The sequence below is a fragment of the Pteropus medius genome, unplaced genomic scaffold (genome assembly GCF_902729225.1).
Source record: "Pteropus medius unplaced genomic scaffold, Ma_sr-lr_union100, whole genome shotgun sequence".
Classification (NCBI taxonomy): domain Eukaryota; kingdom Metazoa; phylum Chordata; class Mammalia; order Chiroptera; family Pteropodidae; genus Pteropus; species Pteropus medius.
In genome coordinates, this window is record NW_024354504.1 from 1,277,010 (window position 1) to 1,296,071 (window position 19,062).

Sequence of the window (19,062 nt, forward strand, 5' to 3'; positions counted from 1 at the left end):
CAGCGAGATGACTCTCCTCCCGTCTCCCGTGGGCTCCCACGTGACACTGGGACAGGGAGAAGTGTCAGATGTTGTTAACACGGACGGTCGACATCCCCACGCCCGTGGCTAAGAGCTTCCCGCGTCCTGCATGAAGCAGCAAGGCCGCGACCTGGCCGTGTTTACCTCGGCAGTGCTGAGTCGCCCTGTGCTGGCCCTGTCTTCTCTGCTGGGGACAGACCGTCCGCGAGAGGTGAACGTTGCTGCCGGTCAGGCCCCAGCCTGTAGTGTGGCTATGGCAGCCGAGCTGGCTGGACACGGGCGACCAATGCGTCCTCCCTCCCAGGGACCGAGAGCTGACCGATGCCGGCCGAGGAGCCGTGCAGGGGCCTACGGGGGCTGGGCCTCAAGGAGGCACAGACAGACGTCAATCTGGGGTCAGGCGGCCACGCCTCTTGGAGCCGTCACCTCACCAGCCCTGACGCGCTAGGCACTGGCGGACGGGGGGCAGAGCCACGGGCAGAGCGGGGGCTCGGGGCCCTGAGGAGCCTGGCGGAGACCGCCTGCCGTGGCCTCAGGCCGTTTCCTGCGTTCCAGCCAACTTGAGTCGGCTCCCCGTTATCTGCAGCCGCAGCCATCCTGCCTGACACGGTGCGTGTGCAAACAGTCATCAAGGACCAGAACGCGCACCGCCCCAGGGTAAAGCCACGGAGGGGTCGCGAGGGCTCGGTCTGGTCACAAGCGTGAATCTGTCTTTCCTGGTGACGTTCTCAAAGTGCCTCTAAAGAGGAGAATGTCATTTCGCTTACTCGGACACGTGCGTCACCGAAGCCACTGAGGAGGAGCCCGCCACCTCCTCTGCAGACGGGGCCCGACGCGGCTGCCTGGCGGGCGCCTGCCGTCTCGTCGAAACCGGCGGTGGAGCCGAGCCCTCGCGATCGCCGCGTTGACGCGATTCCGACCGCCGTTTCTCTCGCTCACGGCTCGAGGTCGCGGCGCGGAGGCCGCAGCACGCCGCGTCTCCCTCGAGCTCGCTGCGTCTCCGCCGGTAGCGACGACGAAAACCACGCGGCGTCCAGCAAGCAGGAGGAGAGCAGGGCGGCTGGGAGCGGTGCCAGGGAACCCGGCTCGAAACCCGCCGCGCCTGCTCTGCTCAGGTGACGCAGCTCTGGTCCTGGGGACGCGTCGTAGCGGGAGGATCGCGCTCCCCTCGGCTGTCCTCACAGCGAAACGAAGTGGCGTCCAGACAAGTGACGAGGAAAGCCGCGAGGGAGCGGCGGCAAAGGCGGCCGCGGCCTCGTCCGCGCAGGGCACGCACGTGTCTGCCGGACACTGCCGGTCTCAGCTCGGCTGCCACACGGAGCGCCACAGGCTGAGGGACGAACGGAGACGCCGAGTCCTCAGTCCTCACAGCCCAAGGCCGGTGTCAGCGCGGTCGCGGTCTGGGGAGGTCCCCTCCGGGACCACAGACGGCGTCTTCTCGCATGTCCTCACGTCGCGTAGCGCAGACAGAAGGGACGGCCGTCTCGTCTCACGGGGCGTCTCGGCCCCATCACGGGGGCCCTACTACCCCACTCAAACGCGTTGGAGATGAGGGTCTCGAAATACGAAACGGGGGTGGGGAATAAATGTCGTCCGTGGCACTATATGAGGGGCAATGAGTTCGGGTTGATTCGTAAGCTTCCCACTTGTAACTGGGGCACGTCCCCACCCCCAGGACGAGGACGACCTGCTGCGGGACACACAGTGACCGCCACAGCCCAGCACAGTGCAGGCATGGCCATGGTCTGACTGAGGACCCCGCCAGGAGCAGCGGGTCCTGGGACCCCCATCCCTAGGCACAGCCACAGGCAGTGCACCTGCGTCTGTGGCTCAGAGGAAGGGGCTGCGGTGGCCCAGCCTCATCCCAGAGTGGGAGGGGAGTGGAGGGGGTGTGGCCCAGGGTCTCCTTCAGGACACTGGCTCCCTGGACCCCTCATTTTCGCCTCGTCCGGGACAAGGCACATCCTTCTCTGAGATAAAGCTTGTGCTTCTCAGTGATGTCATCGGAGAAAACAATCAATTGAATTTCACATGCTGTCAAAGGACATTTAATCTCTCAAAAGGAAAACAATATAATCCAAAAACCAGCACAAACAAAAAGGCTAGGGGACCCGGGAGGTAACGTCGCTCTGCTTCAAAAAACAACTCGCATCCATGCTTAGAGACAAAGGTTTTAATGATGGTTCTTTATGTTTCTCGCGAAGCACTCTTCCCTTCTAAATGTCACCCTCAATATTAAACGCTTACAACGGTGACCCCAAAGAACAGAAAAACGGGAGACAGCGAGGTTCTCGGGGAGTGCGTCCGAGTCCCCCACGGACAGGGTCCCAGGGCCCGGGAGACCAGGCACACAGTGGACGGTGAACCGGCGTCTGCAGAGACCGGTGAGACATGCCTGCTGTGGCGGGCGCAGGGGACAGGCATGCGTGGCAGTGTCTAGAGCAGAGCCCCACACAGCCTCAGCACCACGGTTCTCGGCATAGACGGAGGGGCGGGGGGGCCTCACAGGGCCTGACCCGAGGCGCCGCGGTCCCATGGAACCCAGCGACCCTACGCAGGGTGGAGGGCTGTCCCGCCCGAGACCAGGGCTGGAGCTGGAAGACAAGTCTCCGCGGTGAAATGGCTCGTCCTGTGCTGGGGTCGCGAGGGGCGGGCGTCCAGCGGGCGGCGCCCACGTCCCTTCCCGCTGGCACCTATTCGGGGCCCGGCCGAACCTTTCCTCTCGGGGGGCCGCCCTGACCCCCGAGGCCACCAGGACGGCCCCGTCCTGTCCCAGCACAGGCTGCACACCCGTCGTCACGCACGGCCGCCTTCCTGACGAGGGGCGAGCCCCCCGCGAGCGCGGACCGTGCCGAGCGCGAGCACACGTGGCCCGCCATGCGTGGCGCAGGTGCGAACGACCGGGAGCCGGAAGGCGGTGGAGGCGGCGGCCCCCCCCCGTGTGCGCCCGGGGCGTGCGGCACCTCATGAACCCTGAAACGGGGCAAAGACCGGGCCACGTGCACTCGGGGAAGACGGGCCACCTGAGACGCCGGCCAAGGACCCCCACGCAGAGGCCTGGCTGGTCCAGCGCCCCGGGAGGACTGCCTGAGGACGGGCATGCGCAGCGCCGAAGGACGCAGGTCCCCTCTGCCCGTGCCCTCGCCCTCGCCCTCGAAACCCGCCCGCCCCACTCCAGGCCACGACCGAATGGCGCGGCGCCACGCGTGCCCCCGAAGCCACAACCGTGCCCCCCAGCTTGGACCCCTTCCCATGACCGCCCACGGACATCGTTAAGTGCACGTCCATGTCACCTTCAACTCAAATGTGCCAAGGAGAAGTCCTCTGCCGATGGCGTCACCCCTCCCCTGGGGCCGAAAACGGCAGTGACGTTCACATCTGTCCGTCACTCTCAGACTCGACATGCGAAACCAACGAAGCCTGCTGAGTTTTATTTTTGACGTCTCTCTGATTTGTGGCTTCCGTAGCCACCTAACCCGTAATCGGGCGTGGCTTCGTTACTTTCCCACAGCCCTGGTCGGGACAGTGCCCCCAGCCCCCGCTGCCTCCCGCTGGCCCCCGCACAGCCCCGCACGACAGGGCCACTGGCTGCCGTGCACAGTCCTATCTCGGGGCTGTCATTCACTGTTAAACAGAGACACTTGACAAGGTGTTGTTTTATGGAATACGATCCGGTCTCAGCTCAAGTGCCACTTTCGACGAAAGCTGGCCCCATCAAAGCAGCACTGATAACGTCTGAGCACCTGCCATATGCCAGGTGTACACGGAACACTGTCACATCCTATTTTGCAGCTGCGGTCACTGTACTAGAGGATTCAGATTTGAGTTTTGAGCCCTTCTGCCCAGCCTGCCTCTGTCGCTAACCATCCTGAGCGCGGTCACTGTGAAGGGCTGGACCACAGCGCAGAGGGCCCAGGACCTGGGGGAAGTGATGTGACCTGTAAAGAAGCCTCTGCCGTGCACACGACGAGGAGGGGCCATGCAGCCCGGACCTGCCTGCCGCTCCCACCTAAAAGGGTTGCTCCGAAGTGGCCCCTCCCCGCACAGCCCTCCATTGGCCCAGAGCCGGCCTCCCTAAGGACACTGCCGGCCCACCGAGGTCCAGGCGGGGGCGGCCAGTCAGAGCCTACTGAAGTCCGGGTGGGGACGGCCAGTCAGAGCCCAGCATCAGGGCCCCCAGTCCTTGGGGCGATGGCCCTGGGGCACCCTGGCCTGTCAGAAGCTCTCTCCTCATCTGGAAGATGTGCCCCCTCTCGGGGCTGCGGCCAGGGTGACGGCTGTTCCCAAGCTCCAGCAAGCCAGATGCCCTCAGACGGAGGCTGCCCCACTGTGCCAGGCCACGATGTCACTGCGTGCCAGCACAGTTCCAGAATAAACAGCCCCTGTGAGGTCTGTGCCTGTGTCATGCGCATGTACGTCTACACGGGGGGTGACTAGGGACGAACGCACCTCCATAGGTTCAGGCGCACAGGGTCGGAGGGCAGGCTTTGACCGCTAACGCTGGCCGTTTTGGTGACGTTAAGCGTTTGGCTGCAACTTCCTTTAACATGCATCACAGGCTTTTGTCCTCACAGGACGCCCCGCGAAGCTGGCCTCGCCGGCCCTTCCCGCACTCAGTGACAGCACCGCAAGGCTGGCAGGCTCTTCGCGGGGGACAGAGCTGCGGCACCACGGGTGGTGGCCCTGAGGTACTGGCCATTTCGTTGGGGCTTGCCTTCACAACAGCTGGGTCTGACTGGACGCTGGCCGTGGTGCTCAGCAGCATGAGCCCGCCTCCTCCAGCCCCCGGGCGGGTGTCGAAGACCAAGGCGGAGCGAGGAGACTCAACGCAAGCTTCGAAATGAGCTGATCGGGGGTGAGCGAGGAAGACGCCAAAGTCCACTCCACAGCCTGTCACACTAGTTCTGAGTCACACACACGTGCACACACACTCCCACACAATCACACACATGTGCATGCACTCACACGTGCACACGCATGCACACGAGCACACGCACACACTCATGCACCTGTGCGCACACACGAGCATGCACTTACATGCACATGCATTCACACGCATGCACTTACACACAAGCATGCACACACGAGCACTGCACACTCATGCATACGTGTGTGCACATGAGCATGCACAATCACACACATGTGCACGTGCGCTCACACATGCACTTACACACATACACACACACGAGCACATGCACACGCTCGTGCACATACGTGTGCACACCCATGAGCACGCACACACATGCGCAGGCACACACACGCATACTCACACGCGCGCATACACATCAGGTGAGCTGGCGCTAACGCCTGTATCAGGCACTTAATGCAGCAAGGGCCGGTGAGCTGTCCCCGCCCAGTGACCTCAGTGTCCTGGGGGGAAAGGTCCACCCACATTGAAGAATTTCCTGCTTCGCAGAGAAAATGCCCCTTTTGGAAAGTTGACTGAATAACTACAGGACATGAATTAGGCCACACCCAGTGCGTCTGCCATGCGTCCCCAAGGTGATTTAAACTTGTCACTTGTGAACGACGTGAGTTTAAGAGAAAGGAGCGTGTCTGCCTTGAGGTGCTGCGGTCACCCTGCCGTTCACACGTGGCCACTGCGGAGACGCCTGAAGCAGAAAGGGAAGGGGCCGGCGGGCGCTTCGGAAAACTCACATCGTCCCGTCACCAGCAGCTGAGCCGGCCGTGGAAGGAAGGACTGGGTGAAGGAGGGCCAGGCCTGTGCTGGGATGGCGGGAAGGTGTGTGGCCTCCCTCGGGGACCAGCCTGGACGTGCTGAGGGCTGCGGGACATCGAAGGGGAGTCCGCACGCATTCCCGGTGCGAGAGCCACGGAGACGAGACGGCCCACGAAACAACAGGCCCCAGGGAGGGGCTGTCTGGCTCCGCACGCCGCTGCCACACGCTGCTCACTCCCCGGGAGGACGGCACGCAGGCGGCGCCGGGCAGCCTGGGGAGGCTCGGGCGGCACGTGTGGCCTCTGCCTCAGCAACGCAGGCGAGGCTGGCCAGCCCCCTCTAAACACCACGGGAAAGACCAGCAAACCCCAACACACGCGAGGGGGCGGAAGCCGATGCTGCCTTCCAGCCCCAACGGGCTCACGGCAGCTGCTGGCACGGCAAACCCCAGTCACCTTCCCGGCCGCCAGCGCACAATCCTCTGTCAGTCACACTCCCTCAGACGGGCTCCAACCCCTTGTCCGAGAATGCGGGGCCACACAGATGCTTCCATGACAGACCCAGGCCCCGCGTTTCTCCAGGCAGTGGGGGGCGGACACCTGAGCGATGCGGGCCACTCCCACCTCCAGAGGGCGCTGCTGAGGCGCTCGCCCAGGACTGCGTGGAGATGCCAGCCATCACGGGGTCCCGTTGTCACCTTGTGCTCCATGCCCCACGCCTCGCTGGCACACCCGAAAACCGCCGGTGCTGGGCTCCAGGCAGCAGCCCCACCATCATCGGTGGGGATGGCTGGGGCACGCACGGCACACTAAGAAGGGACGTTCTAGTCCCTCGTGGCTCATGGCTGCCCGGCAAACACGGTAAGCACAGGAAAATACCCTGGAATGCCTGCCACGCCTGCTGCTCTTAGTTTATTTCTTTGTCCGTAAAAATTATCCACTTTTCTGCTTTATCACACTCTGCCAGTGAATCTGAGAGGACATAAAATCACGTTCACAAGTTACACGTATATAACAGCACCGCACACCTAACGTAAGCACGCTACGTCCCCTCGTACTTGCTGAGAGAACAGAAGAAAGGGGCCGTTTCTGTAAATAAACTGAAAGGTAAAATCCAGACTTCTAACGAGGTCCACGGTAGCAGGAATGATGGCTCTAATTTGGCAGGTTTCATGCTGATCAGACAAAATGCACACTTCTCGTCTTCAGATAAGTGCTTCCAAAATGAATGTTCACACTGGATTTGGCACCTGGGGTGAGGACAGCTCAAAGGACACTGGGAATTCTTAAAATAACCTCGACATAAGGTTAATTTAAAGTCGCATCACTTACACACCTTACCAATTCCCCGCAGCCTCCTCGGGCGGGAAGCCAGGGAGGAGGGTCACGAAATCCACCGGCGAGGGGTGCAACCCCTAACAGGACGGAAGCCCCGCCACACGACACGTGGGAGGCGGCCGTACACTGCACTCGAAAACTCGTCGAGCCCGTTATTTGATTGAAACAGGGAAAACCTCAGAAAGAATCACGTCTATCGAGTCACTGGTTTCCAGTCGAATTTTGAAAACACTTTTTAAAAATGTAATAAATAAGTTTCCCAGCTCACATCTTTCTGAAAACGTACAGATTCGGCAATCTGGTTAATTTCTTCCTGCTTGAAAATTCACAGCAGAACGGGACGGCGCCCGCAGTGCTGCAGGACAGAAAAGAGAAGCGCCCAGCGTCACGGCACGAGGCCGAGGAGCGCGGTCAGCTCTGAGGGGGGGCGGGGCCTGGGTGGCGGGGACACAGGGACGCTGCTGGCGACAGAGTCCGGTCCGTGCACTGCCTGCAACCGCCTGCTGACAGGCAAGTCTGTCGCTTTCGCCACTGGAAAACTCAGTTTTTAGAGTCTGGTCACTGCCAGCTCCCAGCAGGACAAACCTGTATCCCCATCGACCCAATAACTCCACTGACACTCAGACCGAAAGCAGGACGCGCAGGCCGGGCGTGAGGGGAAGGTCGTCTTCGGACTCTCTTTTCTGCGGAGGCTGCGGCGTCGCTACGGCCTGGTGGGGGCTCGTGGAGCCCGTGGCAGGAGCGGGCACCCCAACACGAAGGACGCAGCCCGTCCACCGAGTGTGCGCAGAAAACGCGGCGCCGGTCACCGAGCGCGGCTGAGACCGCGTTGCGCTGAGCCTGCCTCCCGCGGGCGGTGCTCCCGGCCCAGCCTGCACCACACTGGGGGGCGGAGCGGGAGCCGGAGGACACAGCCGTGCGGCCCGTCCCAGAGCGTGTCTCTGTCCTGTCCCCGCTGCCCTGTCCTTCTGCCCCCGAGAGAGGCTGGACCGAGCGATGCATCCCAGCAGCCGAGCCAGGGCCACAGGCCTCCCCCTCGAGGCCGTCCCAACACAGACCCCGGTGGCCCTCTCTCACGCAGGCCCCCTGAGACGTGTGGAGGACAGAGGCAGGTGACGTGGCACACGCCACAGCCAACACAGCAGCACGTTCGGGAAGCCCAGCCATCCTCTCCCGGGGTCTCCCCGGCAAGTTCAGTCAGCTTGAACCGTAACACTTTCCGATAAAACATTCGCCCTAATTCCAAACAGCAGTTCGGGGTCCCCCTCCTCCTGTTCCCCTTTCCCGTCTCCCATCCGTTTTTTAAACAGTAGAAGAAAAATCGACGACAGTTAAACGTGTTCGCACGCAGAGTCAGATTGAAACTTCTTTAATTATTTAGTTTAAATAATCACCACTAAACCTTAAAAATCCACGTTCTAAACGAGCCTGTTGGACACATAGGTGCGTCTCTCTCCCTGACACGTCCTGGGAAATGCCAGCGGGTTCAGAAGAGGGCCGACTCGAACCGCCCCACACCGCATTCGGAGGTCACCCAAGCCAGCACCTCGGGAGGCACGTGAACTTCTCCCGCAGCGTAAAGGGTCACCTACACCCTGCAGCGCTCCCAGCCCTCCCTGAGTAAGGCGCACTGTGCGCTGCACGCAACTGGTTCCCGTCACTGACCCTTCCTCGTACGCTCAGCCACATCCATGGTGGCAAGGGACGCTCAGACACGCAGTCCCCGTGTCACAGGGGGCTGCAAGCGGGCGTGAAGGGGGTGTGTCCACACTGTCCTGTCGCTCCAGGGACCCCCTTCTGCACAAAGTCAGGAGGCAGTGCGGGCCATGCGGGCGGCGTTCAGCTGATGGACGTCAGCAGTGAGCCGGCAACCGGGCAGGTCGCTTCTGGGCGCCAGTTCTTAAAACCTTATACCTGAGTACACCTAGGGTGGGCGAGCCCAAGACACACCCACACGGTCCCTGCAAAATCCGGGAACCTTCAGCGACGGTATCGTCAGAATCCGAGAAGGCGCCACCGCCAGTAAGAGAGGGGTCCTATCAGCCTCTCTGAACATTTCGAGCGTATTTGCTAAAGGAGCCTCAGACGACTCGTACAGGAGGCCAAGGTGACCGTGGATTTACTCCGTGCAACTTTCCCCCAGCCAGCTCCACTGTCCTATCCTACGAATGGAAAAGGGGAAAAACGAAAAGCAGGAGGAGGCCGAATCCTCTCCTTCCGGCCAGAGCCTTGAAGGGTCCAGCGGCCCTGCCCCACTGCTCATGCCCCTCCCCAGTGACGACCGTCACGGCTGTGCCTACTTTCCCGGGCAGTCCCGAACGCGCCGGCCTGCCTGCCGCCTCGGGGGGACAGCTGCCTGCACCCGCACTGAAGAGCCACCTCCCCCAGGAGCTGGCTCAGAGGTCAGATGGTCACCGTGCACAAGGGCCACGTGTGGAAGGGCGTGAGAGGAAGAGCAGCGTGTCCACCGCAGCGCAGCCCTGGACAGCTGCAGGCGCCGATCTTAGCAAGTTCTCCAGGAAAGATCCCACCACCCACGGAACTCGGCAGTCTGTGCGGCGGCTCCCGGGACAGGGCAGCTCCGAGGAGCGTCCCAAGGTTCCACCGCTCTGGCTTCACGTCCACTCGCCGGCGGGAGCACGGTGTCCAGCTCCAGCACGGACTCTCTAACAGCGGAGGCCCTTCATTCAAAGGGAGACGGAGCGCCGTCATGTCGCCTGCAGAGGCTGACCAGACGTCGAGCCGGCAGCGAGTGGTGCACCGGGAGACGACCTCGCCGCGCCGTGGGGCACGGTCCTCGGAGCAGCGCCGCCTCCTTCCCGCCCCCGCCCCCGCCACGTTCCCAGAGCCCTCCCTGCATCGGGCCCCCAAAGCCGCTGGTGCGGACGGCAGACAGGCAGGTGTGGAGCCGGGGGGGTCCGCGGCCCGTGGCCCCGCATTGCTGCACGCTCTGTGTGTCTCTAGAACGTGCTCCGTCCCATCGCCCCTCGGGGACAAGCCTGGCTCTTCAAGGGGAGTAACAGACGATGCAGAGGGGGGTCGAGAGCCCCTCCCTGCCCCTTCCCCCACGCTGAAAATGTATCAACCACACGTGTGACACTGGGATTCACTATTCAGTTTCTCTAACACGATAAGGTAGAACTTTATTAATTTTACTTACTTATCTACACTCTCTCTTACTCCAGGAAGAATTTAAGACGGGTAACACTCATAGCCAGAAATATAATGAAATGAGACGTGCTGAAAACAATGGTTAAAACAACACAATTTGGTAAAAGCATCCCCAACAGTTCAGTCCGCGTCCCCAGGCACCCGGCTGTCGGCGGAACGGACGCCATCCCAGGAGAGACTTCGCCTGAGCCATGTCACTGGTCGCGTCTCAGAGCAGCAAGTGCCACCCACTCCAGTGCGACACGGAGAGGGCCGTGAGTTACGATCTGATCTAACAGGAAGAAGAGGAGCTACCGACTCGCGAGCTTAGGGCCGCCAGGAGCATCGGGGGCCCCTGCCATCAGCCCACGTCACGCACATGGAGACGAGGCCCAACGGACACGGCGCGCCCAAAGGGACGGCGTGCAGGAGCTACAGAGCTGAAGGCAGAGCCCAGGCCACTGCGTCCTCCACGTCGTGATGCGCTGGCCGCAGCGGCACACCGAGAGGGGGAGGGGAGGGGGAGGTGCCCCGCAGGCGAGGACTTGCGCCGTGGAGCACAGGCCGTTCCCACGCACCACGCAGCAAGGACTGCGCGGACGTGCGGAGCGGCGGACTCACCCTGACGAAAGCACGTTTGCAGTCACGGCAGCTGGAACAACAGCCCAGCCACGGAGGCGAGCGCACGTGGCGCCTTCCGCCCGCTCAGCTGGAGGCCGTTCCGCGCCACGCAGCGAGGAGTGAGTGAGCCTGGGCGCACTGTCCCCACTCATCGGCAACAGCCCTACCGTCTAGGCCACCATGGGAAATAACGGTGCTCAGAATGAGCCCAGCTTCCTGTTCCCGGGGAGACACGCGGCGCGCCTGCTGCGTGCCAGACGCTGTCCTTGGTGCTGAAGGTGCAGCCCAAGCCCTGACAAGGCCCCTGGGGAGGAAGCTGGGTCTACAAAAAAGACACAGGAGCACAAACGCGTAGTGTCAGACAGTGACAACTGCTATTACGAAAGATAAAACTGGGTCAAATGACAGAAGGGCGTGGCTGGGGCGGAGCGGTGATTATTCCGGAAGGGATGGCTAAGAAGGAGCTCTCTGCAGAGGAACACTGAGCCAGAATGCCGACAGCTCCTTAACTGACGCAGCTAAGCCCTGCAGGTTAGGAGGACGCCCCTCCAGGCTCAGCGTGGGGCCTGCGTCCCCAGTGCAGGGCTGGGACGCCTGGCCGAGACGGCACCACCCCCTCACCGCCTTATTCTTATCACGTGCTCTAACAAACAGGGTGCATACCATGCCTCCACGGAGACTCTGACATGGAGCCACCGTCACACTGTGCGTGACACGTGAGCTCCCTTTCAGGAATGGGATACGATCTCGAGAAACAAGTGAGTTTCCACTGACCCTATAGCCGCGTCAGGGCAAGAGAGCACAGGGGAGCAGGCTTGGTGCTCCCCGGGCCAGCACCCCATCCGCCCCCGTACGCGGGCGCTCCGAGGCACGCCGCCACAAGGCCTTCCATAATCTCCTTCCTTCGCCTCTGCAGCTACACGGCGGGAGCCAGGGTGATGGAGGGCTGGCCCGCTGTGCGCTGCCCGACCCTGCCTGCTGACATGGACATGTGGGGCTTCCACAGCAGGCTCCAGGCTGCTCCAGACCACGCAGCAGCTGAGTGGCCCTGAGGACTGGAGCCCCCGCCTCTGCCCACAGCATCGAGCGTGGCGCAGTGGGAAGCATGGCATCTGGACACTCCCTCACGTCCCACAGTGGGCCGATGTCCGGGTGCACGTGTGAGTGAGATGGGGCCCTCACACCCCGCCAGTGGCCCGTCAGCACACGCCGCTCTGCGGAGGCGTGCAGAGCTGGCCGCGTGCCTCAGCAAGCGCAGCCCGGAGAAGGGAACGCTCGTTCCCATGCGAAAACCTGCACACGCACGTCCAAGCAGCTTTACCCACGACAACCAGACACCGGAGGCCCCGACGTCCTCCACCAGGTGACGGTCACACACACTGAGGTCCGTCCTACCGCAGCCTCTCCTCAGAATGAAAACGAAAAAGCCACTGGACACACAACTAAAACGAGCCTGCGGGGAATGACAGCGAGTGAAATGCCACTGTCTGAGGTTGTGCTCCACAGCAGGGTCCCCAAGCCCCGGGCCGCGGACCGGCACCGGTCCCGGCCTGTGAGGACCCGGGCCGCACAGCAGGAGGTGAGCGAAGCTCCGTCTGCATTCACAGCCGCTCCCCAGCGCGGGCATCACCGCCCCGGCTCCGCCTCAGAGCATCGGGCATTAGAGTCGCACGGGAGCCCCGGTCCCCGGTGCCACGAAGGGCGGGGACCGCTGCTGTGCAGGACTCCACTTCCAGAATATTCTAGAAATGACGAGTCCGCGGGGTGGAACACAGACTCGCCATCGCGGGGGCTAAGCTGGGGTGTGAGGAGGTGCCGCGAGGGGCCTGGTCTGTGTCCTGACGTGTGCGACGCGCTGGCACCGAGCTCCACGCGCACACACGCGTGCGTGCGGAATGCGGAGCCTGGACAAGCGTGGGGACGCCCCGACGCCGAGGCCCAGCGGCGACGCCGCACGGCAGTGAGGGCCAACTGAGGCACGTGGGGTCTCCTGTCGTCTGACAACTGCGTGTGGGTCACCAGTCTCCGCCAGGTCAAAAGGTCAGGAAGCGCACAACCACGCCATGGAGCCTCTGAACAACGCAGCAAAGCCGGAATGAGCGCTCCAGGTGAGCTGCAGGACAGCGTCTGGTGTGCGTGCTCGGGCGTCGATGGCATCCTAACAAGCCCCCTTCACAGGTGTGTGCCGCAGGTGTATGACCCGGGCTCACTGCTTCGCCCTGACCCTCGCTTCCCAGTGACACACACGTGGACAGGCTTTTCTGGTGGCACACTGGTCGGAGCATCTGCACCTCGATGGGGAGCTGGGAAAGCAGACCGGTGCTCCTCCCGGGGCCCCCCGTCCTCGGCAGACGGGTTCCATCCTCTGAGCTCGCCCCACCTCTGCACTGCCAGAGGCCTGGATGCCACCTGAGTGACTGCTGCCTGCACGGTGTCGTACTCACCTGCTGCCCCAGGGCCCGGGGACCTCCTGGAGCACGCGCGCGTGTGCACACACACTCTCACACTCACACACACGCACATGCCCGTGTCTGCTGGGGAACAGCGCTTACTGCCGAAACGTGAGGTCCCTCATGGTGCGGTCGTTTACAGACGCGCTCTGCACGCGGCAGCAGAGGCAACTCCTCCAGAGGCTGTAGGTCCCGCCCCCGCGTCCCTCACGCTGCAGGACAGGGTGTGACACCTCTGTGAGAAGGGCCGGCCAGCGGCCTGGTGGCAGCCTGAGAACACACTGCTGTAACCGCACTGGTCTACAGCCCTGCTCCAGCCCCACCGGATCAGTCCCAGCTATAAATGTCACCTCCTAAGCGAATCCCTCTGCAATTCCGCTAGTGAAAATTAATTACTCCTTCCTCGGGGGCCCAGGACACAGTCGCGACGACTTGTGAGCAGGTCGCAGTCTGCCTCGTGTCTCCAGCCGATGTCTACAGCGTCACCCTGAGGCGGGACCCCCGAGGCCAGGTCCCTTCCCCCGCCTTGGCCTCCCTGGAGCACGTGCGCAGCAGGTGCTGGGTAAAGATGTTGGGTGAAATTTGTTAAACTGGTAGAACTGGCTAAAGAGAATGGAGTCTGCCAAGGAGGCGGCTCTCACACGCGCACGTGCACGGATGCACACGCACACGCACACGCGGGAGTTACCGCATCAAGACAGCGATTACCGCGGCAACACAGACACCCAGAGCAACCGCGCTCCACGGCCCGTCCAGAAAGCGCCGCCCTCGCGTCTGCCGAGGCTCCGGTGCCCTGACACGGGTGAGGGTCCTGAGGGTCCCCGGGGCCGCGTGGGCACGGCAAGCCCGCCATCACAACACACGGCAGCAAAGGCCAGGGAGCCGCAAGGCATGGTCCCCGGACTGCACATGACACGTGGGGACGACACCGCGGAGGGCTCGCGGCTCAGCAGGACAGACGCACGGCACATCCACGTTTAACCCACAGAAGAACGAGAAGGAACAAGTAAATTAACGCGCGTCCACGACTTAAAGCAGCGGGGCTGGCGGCCGCCACGTTCCAGGGATGCGGGCGGCAGCAGGAGGGGGGGCGGGGGCAGGGGTGCGGGCTCCGTCACGGCGCCTGCAGCAGGGCGCCTGCCCGCGGCCGACCTGGGAAGCAATGGGGACTGAGACACACGGGGAGCGAGCGCCCGGCAGCGTCCACACCACAGGAAGAGAGGCTCGGCCCGCGGGCCCGCCGTCGGCTCGGATGCCTGGCTGCCCGGTGGATGAGCCGCACAGGACTTACCAGGCGGTGCTGCCGTGGGCCGTGCCGTCGAGGTGGCAGAGCAGCTCCAGGCTGTGCGCAGCGCTGGCCGCGTCGTCAGGGGACTCGTGGCTGCCTGGCTCTGACTCCTGCGGCATCTTCCACACGGCTGCGCAGGTCAGGACTTTGCTGTCCAAGGCTGTGCAACAGAGGGCGGTGTCAGCAGTGTGCACATGTGGCCACACAGCAGCCAGCGTGCCAAGACATACCCCAGGGGTCGCCGCACCGCCCGCCCCTCCCAGGGGCCGCCGCAGCACCCGCCTCCCAGGGTTGTTATCACTCTGCCGCCACGCTCCCAGGGCCACTGGTACCCCGCCCAACGCTGCAGGCAGAGGCCAGGGCAGAGGGGCGGGGGCCCAGGGTCGGCAGGCAGAAACGCACGGCGGGCGCTAAACCCGCTCTCCCTGGGTGCAACACCATCACTCTGTTCCAGAAAAAAATTACTTTCCTCCAAACTGACCCCTCTGTTCCTCCTCAATAGTTCTTCAAAGACCAGAGCGAAACTGACGTGGGGGTGCAATGAGCAGGCTTGGGCCCATCTGAGATCAGCATCAGTGGGCTTCTGCCCAGGCTTCGGGACAGCATCTGGCACGCGCACTGAGCACCCTGAACACACTGTCCGTGAACAGAGCCCGTGGGCTACCGGACCCCATCCGCAGAGGTGGCGAGTGTGTGGCCGGCAGGCGCGCAGGCTGAGGCCCATGAGTCACTCTCTTACGCCCTGGCCCACCGGCAGGGAGCAGCCCGTGCCTGACGGTGACGCCATCCACTGCACCACCTGCTACGCGCCGTGTGCACGCAGCGTCTCCTACAAGCCACGACGCCCCCCCACACACTCCCGCTGGGGGCTGCTCAGTGAGCCCTCCCAGGGCCCTGAGCCCTTAGCTTTAAGATGCTCCTGACTCTGCTCATTCTCAGAGCACCCTGAAAAGCAGCTTTGGATAAAGAGACTAACTTAGATAAGAAAGACTGGGGTCACTTGCTTTCTGGGCATGTGCCAGGCTCTAGGTCTCTGCCCCCTAGAGAAATCTTCCATAAAATAAAAAATAAGAGAAAAATAATTGGATTTAACATTATGTGATTAAAAAGTAATCATAAGTTCCTACACATAAATCCTTCCCAAATCTGCCTTCCCTTCAGTTCTAAGTTGCATGTGTGCTAAACTAAACGGCCTCCCCTTTTAAAGCGGCCTGTACTGCATGACGACACCACAGCAGGTTTTGGCGTGTAAGCATCAACTGACATCAAGTCAAGAAGATGAAATAACCTTGGAACACGGAAGCAGCCTTGAGCGGACAGCTTCCTACGCGTAAAATACGGGAAAGCGAAGGACCTTACGTGACGCTCGGAATGTCCCACTTATTAGCTACAATGGTCCTTGAACCCAAAGGCCCACTGACCGACCACAAGATGCAGCGGTGAGCACTGCAAGCAAAATGCCTGGCTTCCCAGGTAGGGACATCATCACCGTTACCACCTGTGATCAGGTGATCGGCAGAAGAATGAGGATTTCCAACACGCCGTCCTGACGCCAATCCCCGAGCTCACCTCACAGACCTCGCTGGGTCTGAAAGAATACGGGACCGTGGCTTACAGAGAAAGAGCCACAGATGTCACACATACACGCCTGATGTTAACGTCCCCACGGTAACTATGGAGGTGTTGTGCGTGATGGCTCGTCTATGTGAGAAATTCATTTTTTTACTGAAATTTTCAATGACACAGTCTTTTTGTAGAGCTTCTGACACTGGCAACGGCGCTCCTGAGAAAAGGAGAGCGACCGAAGACAGGGCTGGCAACTCTACCTACGTGGAAAGAAGAGATGAAACACTCACCCAGCAGAGGCGTGGGCTGTCGTCTTTCCCCAGATGACAAAAAGGACACATCTGATCTAAACAGGGATGGAACTAACAACACGAGAAATAAATTGTGGCTACACGGCGAAACGGATGAAGTGTACGAAATGACAAAAGGCGTGCGACAGGAAAAGCAGGGAGCGCGCGGAAGCGATGACCGGCGGCAGAGTCCCCGGGGAACAAACTCCTGCTTCAGAGAAGATCGCGCCTTCCCTGTCTGCCTGTCCGCCCGGATCGTCGGGCTGAGTTAGCTAACACTTGGCCCTTGAGAAAGGGAAGGAAACAAGAACACTCTGTTACCGCTTCTGGTCCGCGTCACACTAGAGATCTTAGCTAGTTGGGTACAGCGAAGAATAAAACACGACAATACAATTACTGGTCACTGGTTACGTGCGTGGAAAACTTGAGAAAATCTACACTACGCTATTAGAAATAAAACAGAAAATCTCACAAAACTGCTGAACACAAAGGTGATGTGTAAAAATCAGTTGGGCGTCACAGATTAACAAAAAAAGTTAGAAAATGAAATTCGAGAAAGTATTAACAATCACATTAAAAAACCAAATATCCAATAACGCCTGAAAGTACAGAGGGGTGAGACCCGTAAGTGGCAAAACGGAGAACTCTGCAGAGAGAAAGCAAAGACTCGGAGCGGCCGGGCGCACCGTGTTCGCGGATCGGCAGCCTCACCGCTGCACCGTCGAGAGCTGCAGTCGAAGCTCCCGCTGGCTTTTGGGGCAGAAGTCAACAACGTGCTTCTGAAATTCTAAAATGGGACGAGAACCCAGACGGCCGAGACAGCCACGAAGCATGACAGAAGGGGGTGGTTTACAAATCTGGTACGCAGATAAACCACCCAGAAGAAGAGAACGGAGTGCGGGCACAGCTTCCGAGGATGGTCGCCTGACCGACGACAAAAACGCCACTGTGCTGGAGTGGACGACGGAAGGCTTTCGCAGCAAAAGAGTCTGGAAGAACGGTGCACGTGTACGAAAAAAAATGAACTTGTATTCTATCTCACGACATACTCAGAAACTAATTCCAGATAGACTCCGGATCAGAGGCCAGAGCCTTTCCCGGAACACGTGGGCACCCTCGCGACCTGGGGTCGGCGAAGACTGCCGAACAGGAAGGAACACACTGACTGTAACAGGGAGAGGCTGACGACACGGGCTGCACCAAAAGACACTGGACTTCATCAAAATCAAAAGCGTCAGCTCTTGGGAAGATACTGTTAGAAACAGAGCGAGACTGGGAGAAAATGTTCATAACGCATGTGTCTGACAAAGGGCCTGTATCCAGAACAAAGACCTCAATAACAAGACAAATAACCCAATTTTTAAAAAATGGGCAGATGACTGAACCAGACGGTCCAAAAAGGAACCCACGCGATGGCCGATGCGCGCTGGAAAAGATCTCGACATCAGAAGTGACTGGAGAAACGCAAAATGAAACCAAAACGAGACGCATTAGACGCCCGCAGAGCGGCTAGGACCGCATTTTAGAAAGTGCAGTGACACCAAGTTCCGGCAGCGATGCGGAGCGGGCGGGCCTCGCACGAACTGCTGCGGAGTGCGGCGCGGCGCCAGCGTCCGGGAAGGCCTCTGGCGGCGGAGCGGTCACTGAGCGGTCACTGAGCAGATGACCCACAACCCCACTCCCGGGAGACACTGCACAAAGCGTGGCTTGTCGATGATGAGCTTAGTGACCGCTCAGTGACCGCCCTCTGACGCTGGCACTTCAGCCTGGCCCCAGAACGAGAGTGGCCTGCTGACGGTACGTGAAGTCGGGGGGCAGCAATCACCATCAGGACCAGCGAGGCCAGGGTGTCAGCCGAGGAAGGCCAAGTGGCCAAGCGTGGCGGAGACGGGTGCCAGGAGGCGGGACTGCTGGGGGCGGGCAGATGGCCCAACGCGTGCACGCGTACCGACGAACTCACAAGCGGGGGCTGACGGAGGCTCCCCACCCCTCAGACGTCCCGACGCCGCACCTGCTCCAGTCTGAGCCAGCCAACAGCGCGCACGGCGGAAACGATGGCCGTTGGCGGGGTGACGGTGGCCCTTGGCAGGCGGCCAGGGCTCGGTCCTGCTCCGCTGGGGTCTGAGGCTCTCGCACCCACCCGCCTCCTCCGGCTCTCACGGGCACCACCTGCTCGCTCAGCCCACCCTGCCCAGCGCCGCTCCTGAGGGGAACCTGCTGACCGCCGCCCGGGGACAAGAGAGCCGGCTGCGGCGACGGGGTCCCCCTGGACGCACGGCGCTCGCCCAGCATGGCACACTGGCTTACAGTTTTCCATTTTTTTTAACCTTTTATTTTCAGTAAGTAAGCTCCACCTCAAAACCTGACAAGGGTACCGTGGAAACAGCCCCACTCCCTCGCTCCCGGCCCCGCCACGTCTGTGCCCACGCTGCAGGCCACGCGCTTCCTCCGGCTCTCGGCTCTGGGTGGGCCACGGCGCTGGCTTCGCCAGCCGGTGCGAGCGGGTGTGAAGCAGAGACCTGAACGCGCCTGCACAGCCCGCCCGGACTGCGGACGCCTCTGCTGCTGCTGGGGGGCGGAGCCTGCAGGGCCCCCGTTCCATGGGGGAAGCACTCGGTTGGCACTGGGAATGGAGCCCAGACACACCCAGCGGGGGCCA

The 19,062-nt window shown here is 61.5% G+C and overlaps 1 protein-coding gene across 1 annotated transcript in view; it reads right to left on the bottom strand.

The window, feature by feature from the left end:
• Positions 1-19,062, bottom strand: part of EIPR1 (EARP complex and GARP complex interacting protein 1) — an 83,212-nt gene that overhangs the window by 11,930 nt on the left and 52,220 nt on the right. The window contains exons 4-5 of the mRNA XM_039855036.1: positions 14,551-14,707; positions 1,536-1,622 (exon numbers count right to left, since the gene is read on the bottom strand). Of these exons, the coding sequence (XP_039710970.1) occupies positions 1,536-1,622; positions 14,551-14,707 (244 nt within the window). The remainder of the gene's footprint in view (positions 1-1,535; positions 1,623-14,550; positions 14,708-19,062) is intronic.